Below are 12,593 nucleotides of genomic sequence, written 5' to 3'. Positions count from 1 at the left end.
TTGTGTGTTTCCAGGGACCTCGTAAGGGGCTCGGGGCGTCCAAAAGTACCCTGGCAAGATGGATAAGAGACGCGATTGCCCTGGCATACTCATGCAGCGGGAATACCATCCCGGAGGGTCTAAAAGCCCACTCTACAAGAGCAATGGCGACCTCATGGGCAGAAAGATCAGAGGTATCAATAGAACAGATCTGTAAGGCGGCCACCTGGTCAACACCTTCTACCTTTTTCAAACACTATCGCCTAGATCTAGCCTCTGCGTCTGACCTGACCTTCGGGAAAAGGGTCCTTCAGGCAGTGGTCCCTCCCTAAGCTACCAATCTCTGAAATTCTCTCCGTGGTGCTGTCATGGGTGAGGGAGAATAGCTTAGTTACTCACCGATAACGGTGTTTCTCGGAACCCATGACAGCACCCGCTTAATTCCCCCCCTTTTTCACGTGTGCGGTGAGCACAATTTAATGTGTGTAGAGTGTGTTCTTAGACACGAGGTTTCTCTATAAGTATACAAATTATAATGTTATGTATATACTTTTGTTGTTAACTAACCGGGAGACCCTCTGATGCTCTGTAACCAACTGGGGGCGGAGGAGAGGTGCCGCTCTTTTGTCTGTAGGTTCCTGTCCTTGATGGGCGGACCCCCTCTCTCCGTGGTGCTGTCATGGGTTCCGAGAAACACCGTTATCGGTGAGTAACTAAGCTATTTTAACCGACATGAATCCTTCAATCAGCGACATCAATTTTTGAACCTTCTCACTGGGAAGACGATATACCATTGCGACTGTATCAATTTCAATGCCTAAAAACGACAAAACTTGCACCGGGCTGATAGTCTTCTCTTGGGACAATGGCACACCAAATCTCTCTGCCATTGACGTGAATGTCGTAAGCAACCTGTGACATAAATCGGAGCCCTTTGGACCAACAAAAAGAAAATCATCCAGGTAGTGGGTAATGGACCTGCTCCCCGATTCCCATCTCACTACCCATTCCAAAAATGAACTAAAAAGCTCAAAATAATAACAAGAGATAGAACATCCCATGGGGAGACACATGTCATAGTAAACCTCTCCGTTCACCTGGCAACCTAACAGATGAAAACAATCTGGGTGCACTGGCAGCAAACGAAAAGCCGAATCAATATCCGACTTTGCCAACCAAGCTCCTTCACCCGCAGCTCTGATCAACGTTGCCGCCCGATCGAACGAGGCATAAGACACCGACGCGTCTTCAGGTGAAATCCCGTCATTCACGGAACACCCTTTCGGATGCGATAAATGGTGTATCAATCGAAAAGAACCCGGATCTTTCTTTGGAATAACCCCTAGCGGCAACACTCTAAACTCCTGAAACAGCGGAAATGAAAAGGGGCCAGCCATCCTACCAAGGCGAACCTCCTTCTGTATCTTCTCAACAAGAACCTCCGGATGTTCACGTGCTGATTTCAAATTCGCCGGGAAACCACTGTATCTATGCAGTCGGAACGGGATGAAAAAACCATCAGAAAAACCAAAATGCAGCTGACCTGCTGCTTCTTTGTTAGGATAACGGTCTAACCATGGTCCCATCTCGACTACGCTCACCGGCGTCCTTCCTATCAGTTTGCTGCGGCTTAACTGGCAACTTTCCTGCTGGTCGAGAACATTTACATGCTGGATGGGAACCTCCACATGCCGAACATTCATGCTTAAACTTACAGAGGCTGTAGAATCTGCAGTGCCCTTCATTGAATAACCATCAGGCACCTGGTCTCCGCATGACCACTGAACTGGAGCCTGTTGAGCTTTGTCCAGCAGCCGATGATGGAAAGGGAGATTGCCTTTGTGTCATCATCAGCCGTAACCAAACCTCAGTCGCTTTCACCCCCCAACCAATATCTGGATGGAGAGCCAACCTCCTCCTGAATTCTTCATCATAACGCCACCATGCCGAACCACCATGAGCCTTATAAGAGTTGTAGATCATATCTTGGTAGATAAAAAGCTCCGAACAACGACCCGGATGCTTCTGCCCCATAATGCAACCCAGCACTGCAAAAGCCTGCAACCAATTGTTCATAGTTTTCGCCACCTTCTGGCGCCCTTTATCCGCAAATCTCTCAAACGTTCTCCTCTCCTTATCTACCGTATGTTGATCCATGGAAATTAGCGACCAAATATCTATATAACCATTGTTCCAAATTTTTGCTTTAGTTTCCTTGTCTATATGCGACCCAAGCGCACTGACCCCGCAAAACATGGTATCCTTATATACTCCCGCTGGCGCAGTATCGACTTTTGCGTTTTCCTGTGCAAAACCAGATGTTAAGGGCAATTGCCCAATCAACGCCTTCAGAGACGAAATAACCGCGGCATTATCCGCACTTTGCAGTCCCAACAGGGAACACTCACCCGGGTCCACAGATGGAGGAGGGACTCCCAGCGATGGAGGTACTCCGGCTCCTGGACACACCCCTTGGATGAACGTGCTGCGACTTGTAGCCCTGGGAGGTATGGCCATCTCGACCAGGCTGGAAGTCCTTGACTGTGCCCTCGACTCCCGATGATTAGGAGGAGGGCCACCGGTCATGCTCAGGACTCGCAGACGTGCTGGACACCTCCGTCACCGAAGATGGGGAGCCACGCCTCGAGGACCGACGATGATGACGTCCGCGAGAAAGATCCCTGCGCCCCGAACGCCGGGACCTCTTCCCCATCTTCCGAGATGTGCGACGCTCCCGCCGCGAATGAGGGGATGAAGAATAAGAGGACGAGGAGCTCCGGCACCTACGCTTGTCCTCCCTCCTACTTGGGGAAAGCCCTACCCCCGCATAAGCCACTGCAACCCCTTCTGCATCCGCAACATTCGGGGCCAGGGCCGCTCGAGACTGGGCTCCATCATAAGGAGTCAAGGTTACCCCTGTACCTATGCTACCCCCTGTGGCACTAACGGGCGCAAGCAAGGGCGGCTGGACAGCGCCTGACCCTGGTGGCTGCAAATTGGAGGCTTGGCCCTGCACCCCCCCCCAATGGCACTGTGGCCTGTTCTCTATTCGTCTCATCCGCCGACCCGGCAGAGGAGGTGCTATTCCTACCCCCCATAATGGGCCCCGCCGCAGTAACCCACAGCTCCGCGCTGCGCTGGCCCCACACCTCCCTCCCTATGCCCGACTCTCTGGACGTTGCCCGCGATGCGCGCACGCCTGCGCTGCGGCGTGTTGCTGCTGGGGACGGGGCGCCACGTTCTGCAGTGCCGCCGCCGCCTCACGTGCATCGGCGCTAGACCGGAAGTGCGGGGGCGGCGACTTCCGCCTCACCGCGCGCCGCCCATGAACCCCGGGGCGGGCACCGGCGAGGCATCCCGGAGACGCAGAGGAGGGCGGGTTCGGCGCTCGGACCGCCTGCCTCCTCCCTGCCCCGCCGCCGCCGGCTGCACACCCTGAGCCACAGCGGCGGCGGCTGGGGTGACCGCCGTTTGAACCACGCTAGGGGGCATAACCGCCGAGGAAAGGTGAGCGCTGATCCCCTCCACCAGTGTCCGAAACCAGGGCTCACCCTCCTGTAGAACCCAAGCTCGCAGGGCCTCTATCAGAGGGTCTGCCATCTTCCTGCCAGACAGCGCTATCAAAGCAGTTCCAGGACCGCAGTGAACGGAGGAAGAGGAAGGGCTGCTAACATCCAGGGATTTTATATACGTAGGAAGGGGCTGTGCTAGCCCCTTCTTCAACCCATTGGCTCCCCCATGCATAAATCCCACCCTACTAAATCATGGGGAGGGCTGCTGCAATGCCTGAACCAAACAGGGGTAAGGGGAGGGTAGGAAAGGCAGACCCAGTCAGTGGCACTTTCCTTAATCAGATCAGTGCCCACCATTCTGGAACTCCGGTTTATAAATAAACACCCAGGTATCAAATATTTGAATGAATGGGAGTTTTGGGGCCCATTTGGAAGGCTATTGGGGTTATGGAATATAGGACTCCATGTTATTTATGATCTTGGTTTACCTTAGTGTTTATCTCCCTCCCCTCCCCACTCCTGCCCCTCTATATGTATATTCATGGTGGTGGTGTGTTCTGGCTTGGGCATGCGCTGTGAGGCTGACATCTAGAATCTAGTACGCTTGTGCCTGAAAATTTGAGATCAGGTATGACATCGGCATCTGGAGCATGCGCAGTACGGAGGCGCGATGTAGTGCGGGATCCGAAACCCAGAAGTTGACTGTAGCTGCAGTGTGACATTGGTTAGTGCAGCGCTGTGCTCCATATGGGAACTTTTGATTTGTTGTTTATATATGCATTCCAGCCAGGGCATGCGCCCTGAGTATGAGGGATGGGCTTGTGTTGATGTCACATCTCGGCATGGGAAGTGGGCGGTCCAGGATATGAGGATGGCGGTAGTTTTAAAAAGGGTTTTTTTTCAAGTATCATTCAGCTATTGCACCTACTTTTGGACACATCTCATCATGATATCAGGCCTCCTGATGAGCCTAAGCAGACGAAACGCGTTGAGGCTCTAATTACCCTATGGCAGGTGGCGGGTGACACAGATGAGTATCGCTACATTGCAAGTCTGTGATGTGTATCTGTTATCAGATTTTTCCATATGTGTCTGAACCTTTTTGATATATAAGCTGGCATTATTTCACTGGTTTGGTGTCCATATTATCTTTGTGGCACTAATGTTAGGTTTCTAGTGATACTGTCTTGGATTGTTTTTGTGCCATTAGCTCTATGTAATGGTGTTGTATTATAAAGGCCTGTATATCGCCATTTGACACCATTTATTTTGCAATATGTTCAGGCATTTTGTGTGAGCCTCTACTGTTTTGAGAGCTGCGTATTGCATCTTCTACTCAGCTGTCAGTGGTTTTTTGTATCTAAAAGGCTGGCTATTATATATGGATTGGTCACCCATGTGACCACCTTGTGGGAGAAAGGGTCCCCACCGAGTGTCCGGGTCGGAACTAAGGGGACCATCACCTAGGTTCCGGGGGGAAACTGCTTCCGGGGGATAGAGTTCAGGGACGGACTGGTAAGACTGACAGATGGGCTGGGGGAGGAGCCGATATAAAAGGGGCAGGGAATGAGAGTCACTGTGAGTCAGCAGAATAGGACAGAAGGAGCAGGAGACCGTGGGAGCAACTGGCCTCCATCCAGCCCATGGCTGCGGCCTGCCCGCGGTCGTTCGCGGCCGTTGCCTCCTCGCTCCTGCCCGTGGCTGCGGCCTGCCCGTGGGTCCCAGGGACCGTTGCCGCCTCACATCAGCCCGTGGCTGGGGCCTGTCCCCCGCCACCCACAGCCACCTCGCTTCTACCCGTGACTGCGGCTAGTTCAGTGCCATCGGCGGCCACCACTGTCGCGCCATTGCTCGCTGTGGGTCCTCCGTTGCAGTCGCTGGCTGCACCGGTGGCCTGCCAGCCGCCACCCCTCATCGCCGCTGTTTGCCCCGATCTGTCCAAGGACTCTTCCGGGGCCTGTCGTGCCCCTGCCTCACCGAAGTGTCGGAACGCTCGATGTCTGCGACAGATCTTCAGCGGCTGGGCCCAGCGGCTGTTACGCCGAAGAACCAACATCCGGGACGCCGAGGGACGTCAAGCCGGTTAAGTGACACTATATAGTTAAGGACCCGTAGTCGGCCATACTGCAGCCCTATTGTGACCAGCTTTGCCGGATGTAGCCCTGTTCTTATATTTCCGTGTTTGCTTGCATTGAGTCCCTGCGAGAATAATTCCTGTTATCTTGTTCGGTTGCTTAGACTATCCCTGCGGATAGTTACCTATAAACCTATAAAAGTTGTTACCAAAAACACAAGACCCTCTCGCGTCTCGTCACTGCATCCTGCATACCTGCTAGTACCACATTTGGTGTAGTCGGCAGGATGCAGTCTCCGAGCACAGACAGCGGTACTCCCGACCAAAGTGGGGCCGTAGGCGCCGCCGATAATGGGGGCCCCTGGTCCAGCATTTCTTTGGGGGCTATGCTAAGCAACCTGCCACGGTTTTCTGGCTCCAATACCCTGTTGTGGAGCTGGACAGAGCGCATGTGGGGGCTCTTCCCCATGCATCCAATGACCCCTGATTTAGAAGCAGAGGTAGCTCTCATGGCGTTAGATGGGGAAGCCTGAAATTCGGTAATGTTGAGACCCCCGGGACACCGCAACAGCTTTTCTAGGGTCTTGCGGATTCTGGAAGAAACTCATGGGGATCCATCAAACGTGGGAGAGTTGAGGACCCGGTTGTTCAGTCAAATGCAGGGAGAGGGGGAGACCATCACCCAGTATATGAATGTCCTCCAGGAGTTATACACAGCCATCGAGCGGAAGGACGGAGTAGGGGTAGGACCTATTGACATTACCCTAGGCGACCTGTTAGTGACTGGACTCTGGGACCCGTTAATAAAACAGGCATTGTGGGAGCAGATCCGAGTGAACCCACGTATAGCTTTCTCTGAGGTGGGGAGTCAGGCCCGGGTACGAGAGCAGGAGCCACGGTGGGAGGAAAACCCGCACCGAGTGTTGCTCTGAATAAGCCCCGATGGGCCTGTGTAGGAAATACAATCCGAAGAAAACAGCGCGCCTGTCACTCGTGTTGTACACCGTAACATGCTACGGCCCTGTGTGTCCACTGACCACCTGCAATCAGAGCCGACCCCTCAGGTCCCCGACCCCGTCAGTGGTCTGGGACCTGGATGATGAGAACTCCCCAGCCGCGACCACGGGCCATCCAATTAGTGATATCGCAGTGGACCCAGCCACCCCACCAGAATCAACCAACCTACCACCATCCACCACCCCAGAAGACTCCACCACAACGGAACTTAGACGCTCCGATCGGTCAACAGCTGGCAAACTCCCTGAACGCTATGAACAGGACCAGTTCATATGGCAACAAGAACTGCCATCTCAAAAGACTAACTGGAGTCTACTAAAGCCCTCGCCCGAGGACAGGCGAGCATACAGGGTGGTGGAGTGTGGGAGAAAGGGTCCCCGCCGAGTGTCCAGGTCGGAACTAAGGGGACCGTCACCTAGGTTCCCGGGGAAACTGTTTCCGGAGGATAGAGTTTAGGGACGGACTGGTAAGACTGACAGATGGGCTGGGGGAGGAGCCAGAATAAAAGGGGCAGGGAATGAGAGTCACAGTGAGTTAGCAGAATGGGACAGAAGGAGCAGGAGACCACACATATATACGCTTTCTGATTTTGCCTATTTGCTGTTGTCCTCCTCCTTCTCATCCTCATCCTACGTCACCAGGGTGACTGTGATCCATGATGCAACACGCACATAATTTTTTTAAACGCGGTTTATGATGCCTGTATAAAAAAAATGGTACAAAAAAAAGTATGTTCATGTATACCCCCCAGGGGAAAATGCTTGTCAGACCATACACTTAGTGCATGGGCATTACAAGTATAGGGGACCTGCTCCTTTCTAATGGGAACATTTTTTATGAGGCCCTCCTCCACGTCTCTTCTAAGGGACATTGGAGTGCCTCCAAATTTTTGGCAGCCCTTGCATTCACTGCATAGGCAAACATTATGGGAGACCCACTTTCTAATAATGGGTACATTGTTTAAATGAGGCCCTCCTGTACGTCTCATCAAATGGGTATTGGGTGCATCCAAATTTTTTCAGCCCTTGCATTCACTACATAGGCAAACAGTATGGCAGACCCACTTCCTAATAATGGAAATATTTTTCAGGAGGTCCTCCTCTAAGTCTCTTCAAAGGGGTATTGGGGTGCGTCCAAATTTTGGACAGATCTTGCCTTCACTGCATATGCAATAACAGTATAGGAGACAGACTGTTTAATAATAGAACAACAAAGCATAGTCAGCTGATGAACCTCTAAGAATAATGATGTACAACTGCTGACCCTTTAAGAATAGTAAAGGCTGCCTGATAGCCCTATAAAAATAGGCTTTGTGACTTTGAGTCCCTCCTTCATAAATGAAACAGGATGTGTCTGATGATGTGTCACACACCACATGGCCAGCTAAGGTTGTAATATGTTAAAATGACATTTCCCAGTGAATGCATTTGTCTTGGTTGAAAGTAATGTTAAAGTTCAAAAATGAATCAAAAATGCTATGTGTGAATGAAGCGATGGCTGGGGAGCCACCTCGGTGCAGGGAGACTACGGTACACAAGATGAGGTGCAAACAACAAAGGGTAAATTTATTGGAAGGCAAGGAATGAAGTGGATAAGGAAGGTGCAAACAGGGGTATGCAGTGACAAAAGATAATTTACAAGAGTTTGTATTCTTTAGCTGGGCCGTCAAATAGCAAGCTAATACAGGATCAATATATTTCACACAGGCAAATCCAAACAATGAACAAAGAATGAGGCTACTCTACGTATAACCTCCCTGGCCTCTACTAAACAGGCCACATGGCTGTCGTGTTCTGTCTGTTGAAGCCTACACTAGGCCCTGACATGTGCACAAACGGGAACAAACTCATGGTAGTGTTGGGCACTCAGGTCCAGTCCCAGGGGGACCCAGCAATCGTGTAAGGTGGTGCGCACAACTGTCTGGCAGATCCATGAAACGTAGTCTTCTCCTTGCTTCAGGGTCCTGGAGGTGCTCCTGGAAACTGTAAATCCCTTTCTTTGTCTCTTCATGGCTTCTCAAAATAGCACAGGATAGCCACCTTTGCTACACCCGAAGTGTCTGTTCAATTTCACAAGTCCACTACGTCCCAGGCTGTGAGACCTTTTTCACAGCTACATGCACAGCAGCTCTCAGCAGCAGCTTCCTCATCACTCCCTCTCACAGGCTCAACTCCTCCCCTCTTCAGTCTTGGGCAGTTCATAACACAGTCTTTTGCAAGGGGAGCAAAACATTCCATCACACCAAACAAGGGGGTGCTGTCTCTTAAAGTGGCAGCGTGTCTCTTACTGTCCATAACAGCACCACCCCCCTTACACAGGGGTGGGATTCAAATTTTTAACAACAGTTTCTGTGTTTGTGTTGGAAAACCACACCCTTTTTAAGCCACACCCATTTTAAGCCACATCTATTTACACGCACCTTTTCCTCAAACATATACAAGTAGGGGCGCAGAGTCAAACAGTTGACAAAAAAAAAAATTGGAATAAGATCAGAACAGTGCTCTCCTGACCCAAGTGTGACAGCTGCATATATCTCTATGCAGCTGTCTCACTTGACTGACCGGCTGGCCAGGCTGTGCACTACATTCTGATATTAACAGTTCCCATCAAACACCAGATCACACATATAACCAACAGCTTTTGTTCTGGCCAAAATAATTGTTAATCTGATACCACGACACAGGAGACTCTTTCGGCCAGGCCCTACTCTACTCTAAACTATTAAAAATAAATATATATTTATGTATTTTTCTTTAAGGGAATGAGTAACATACATTTACAATTTTTTTAAGCAACCATTAATACCACATAGAAGGGACAAATATCGTCACACCGTCTCCAGACCGCATAGTCACCGAATAATACCACATACAAGGAACAAATAACGCCACACGATGGCCAGACCACATATTACCACCACATAGTGACTGAATAATACCACATACAAGGAACAAATAACGCCACACCATGGCCAGACCACATATTAACACCACATAGTCACCGAATAATACCACATACAAGGAACAAAAAACGCCGCCCCATGACCAGACCACATATTACCACCACATAGTGACCGAATAATACCACATACAAGGAACAAATAACGCAGCACCATGACCAGACCACATATTACCACCACAGTCACCGAATAATACCACATACAAGGAACAAATAGCGCCGTACCATGGCCAGACCAAATATTACCAACACATAGTCACCGATTAATACCACTTACAAGGAACAAATAGTGCCACACTATGACCAGACCACATATTACCACCAGATAGTGACTGAATACTACAATACTGATCATTAATTAAAAACACAATACTAAGTGCAATTGTATACAGGAACTCTATATTTACTGTCAGTGTACAGGTAACACACTGACTCACCAGTGACATCTCTAGCTGAAGTCCTTCATCTTTGCTTTTCATCCAGCACAGACCGTCAACACTTCTTCCAGCCAGGACTCGTCTCTGCATGAAATAACAGTTACCTAGAGCACGGCTTCCAGAGCACATTCCCCACGTTTTCCCTTTCTTCTACACTACACATCTGAATACAGACGTGCACTCACCATTAATACATAATTGGTTATCATGCAACCCACCATTCCAAATATAAATTACAATCCACCACTGTGCACCCACTAACTATAAATGCCACTTTCCCCATTTAATATATAAATTAGCACCTGCACTCTTTCCCCCAATTCATTACCAGGCACTTCAACCTCAATGCCCCCCACTATTTACCTCACGCTCTAACCCTAACCCCAATTCATTATATTTACATGCCCCTCCCGCCTCAATTCATTGTCATGTCTTTCTCTCCCACCCTCTATTCATTATCAACTGCTCTACCCCACATTCAATACATCACTTACTCCCCACACTCAAAATTCTTTATTTGTTCTCCAGATAGATCATTTGGTCTCCTCACCCCCACCTTCAATTAAATTGTTGTGCCCCGTCACTCACACTGAATTCATCATTTGCAGTCCCCAGTCCTCTCCCCACTTCATCATTTGCAGTCCCCCACTTTAATTTGAAGTCCCCTTCATCCGTTGCAGTCCCCTATCACCCCTCCCTTCATCTGCAGTGCCCCTTCATCATTTGCAGGCCCCTATCCCCCTTCCATTTCATCATGTGCAGTCCCCCTTACCCCCCACTTCATCATGTGCAGTCCCCCTTCATCATGTGCAATCCCTCTTACCCCCCATCATCAAGTGCAGCAGCACTCCATCATGTACAGCCCCATTCACCCCCCCTCCATCATGTGCAGTCCCCCTTACCCCACCAATTCATCCTGTGCAGTCCTCCTTACCCCCCACTTCATCAGGTGCAGCCCCCCTTCATCATGTGCAATCCCCCTTACCCCATCATCAACTGCAGCAGCACTCCATCATGTACAGCCCCATTCACCCCCCCCTCCATCATGTGCAGCCATATTCTCCCCCCTCCATCTTGTACAGGCTCAGCCCCATTCACCCCCCTCCATCATATGCAGCCATATTCACCCCCCTCCATCATATACAGGCTCAGCCCCATTCACCCCCCTCCATGTACAGCTGCCTCCTCACCCACTGAATTCATTTAAAAAAAAAAAAAAAAAAAGTTTCCCATACTAACCTCACAGCCGCTCCCCAGAACAGGTACATGTCGGCATCTGCGTGATGACGTCATCGCGCAGGCCCGACACCTGACCCGGAAGTAGAGAGGGAACTGTGCAGCTGTCAAGGTGATGGCCGTGCACAGCTCCCTCCTGCACAATACACTGTGACGCGGGTGGCTGTATCTGCTGCCGGCCGCGTCACAGAACAGAGCGCACGGCCACACTGTACCGGGTCACAGCACTGAATCTCCCAGGTTCAGAGAACCGGCTGCACTTTTAACAGAATCCCACCCCTGCCCTTACATGAACATAGCCCAAGGTGTCGAGGGGCATATTTTTTGGTTATTTATTTTGCCTTATATACAAGTCATTACCCTGGAAAGGATGTTCATTAACATATTTCACAGAAAAATACATTTTGGTTTTGTTTTTGAATGTTTTATTGATAGTCTGTAAAAGTGGCATAAGACTCTGACAACATTGTTCTCAGCAGAGACCTGGGAGTCAGAAATGCTTCCAGGGGTCTTCCCCATGCTGGTCCCATGTCATTTGAGCATTGTTTCCATCGATTTCCGCAATTTCTAGTCCCTCTGCAGACCGCCAGTGGGGCCGCCAGAAAAATGTTCGAGTTTCTCTTAGACTTACATTGGGCTCGTTGCTCGGGTCAAATATGCTCAACGCGAGCAACGAGCAGCTGAGCATTTTAGTGCTCACCCATCACTAGTATTTATACATTCAGCGGAAATTGTGGGACACATTCTGGTGACATGTTTACCCATTTCCCAGTGTGAATATGTAAAACTTGGGGCTAACACACAATCTTGGTGGTAAAAATGTAAATCATTTTTTTTCCCTGCCCAGTGGTATAAAATTCTTTGACAAACCTGTGGTGTCAATATAATCACTGCACCCCTAGATGAATTCATTGAGATGTTTAATTGTTAAAATGGGGTCACTTAAGGGGGGTTCTGCTGTTATGGAACCTCAAGGGCTCTGCCAGTGTAAATGGCACCCTCAAACGAGTCCAGCAAAATCTGCACTGTATTATGGCGCTACTTCCCTTTGGAGCTTTGCACTGTGTCTCAAAAGTAGTTTTCTACCACATATGGGGAATCAGTGTACTCAAGAGAAATTGCACAACAAATTTTGGGGTCCATTTTCTCCCGTTATGTTTGGGAAAATACAATATTTGTTGCTAAAAAAAACATTTTTGTGAGAGAAATGTGATTTTTTTTTTTTTCTAATTTTACCGCTCAATGTTATAAACTTCTGTGAAGCACACATCTACATAAGTTCCCTGGCGGTTCTAGTTTCCAAAATGGGGTCTCTTGTGGGGGTTTCTGTGACGGATTCAGCTTCTGCTGAGTCGATTTCTAGAGTGGACTCTCTGGGTC

At 49.7% G+C, this 12,593-nt stretch overlaps 1 protein-coding gene across 1 annotated transcript in view; it reads left to right on the top strand.

Annotated features, from left to right (window-relative positions):
- Positions 1-2,607: 2,607 nt before the first annotated feature.
- The window catches only part of LOC141075782 (alpha-N-acetylneuraminide alpha-2,8-sialyltransferase-like), a 172,600-nt gene continuing 162,614 nt past the window's right edge, over positions 2,608-12,593 (top strand). The window contains exon 1 of the mRNA XM_073562928.1: positions 2,608-2,702. Within this exon, the coding sequence (XP_073419029.1) occupies positions 2,608-2,702 (95 nt within the window). The remainder of the gene's footprint in view (positions 2,703-12,593) is intronic.

The sequence above is a fragment of the Dendrobates tinctorius genome, unplaced genomic scaffold (assembly GCF_039654945.1).
Source record: "Dendrobates tinctorius isolate UK_male_01 unplaced genomic scaffold, ASM3965494v1 ptg000371l, whole genome shotgun sequence".
Taxonomy (NCBI): domain Eukaryota; kingdom Metazoa; phylum Chordata; class Amphibia; order Anura; family Dendrobatidae; genus Dendrobates; species Dendrobates tinctorius.
Note: the sequence above shows the minus strand (reverse complement) of the source record. Positions and strands in the feature narration are given on the sequence as shown.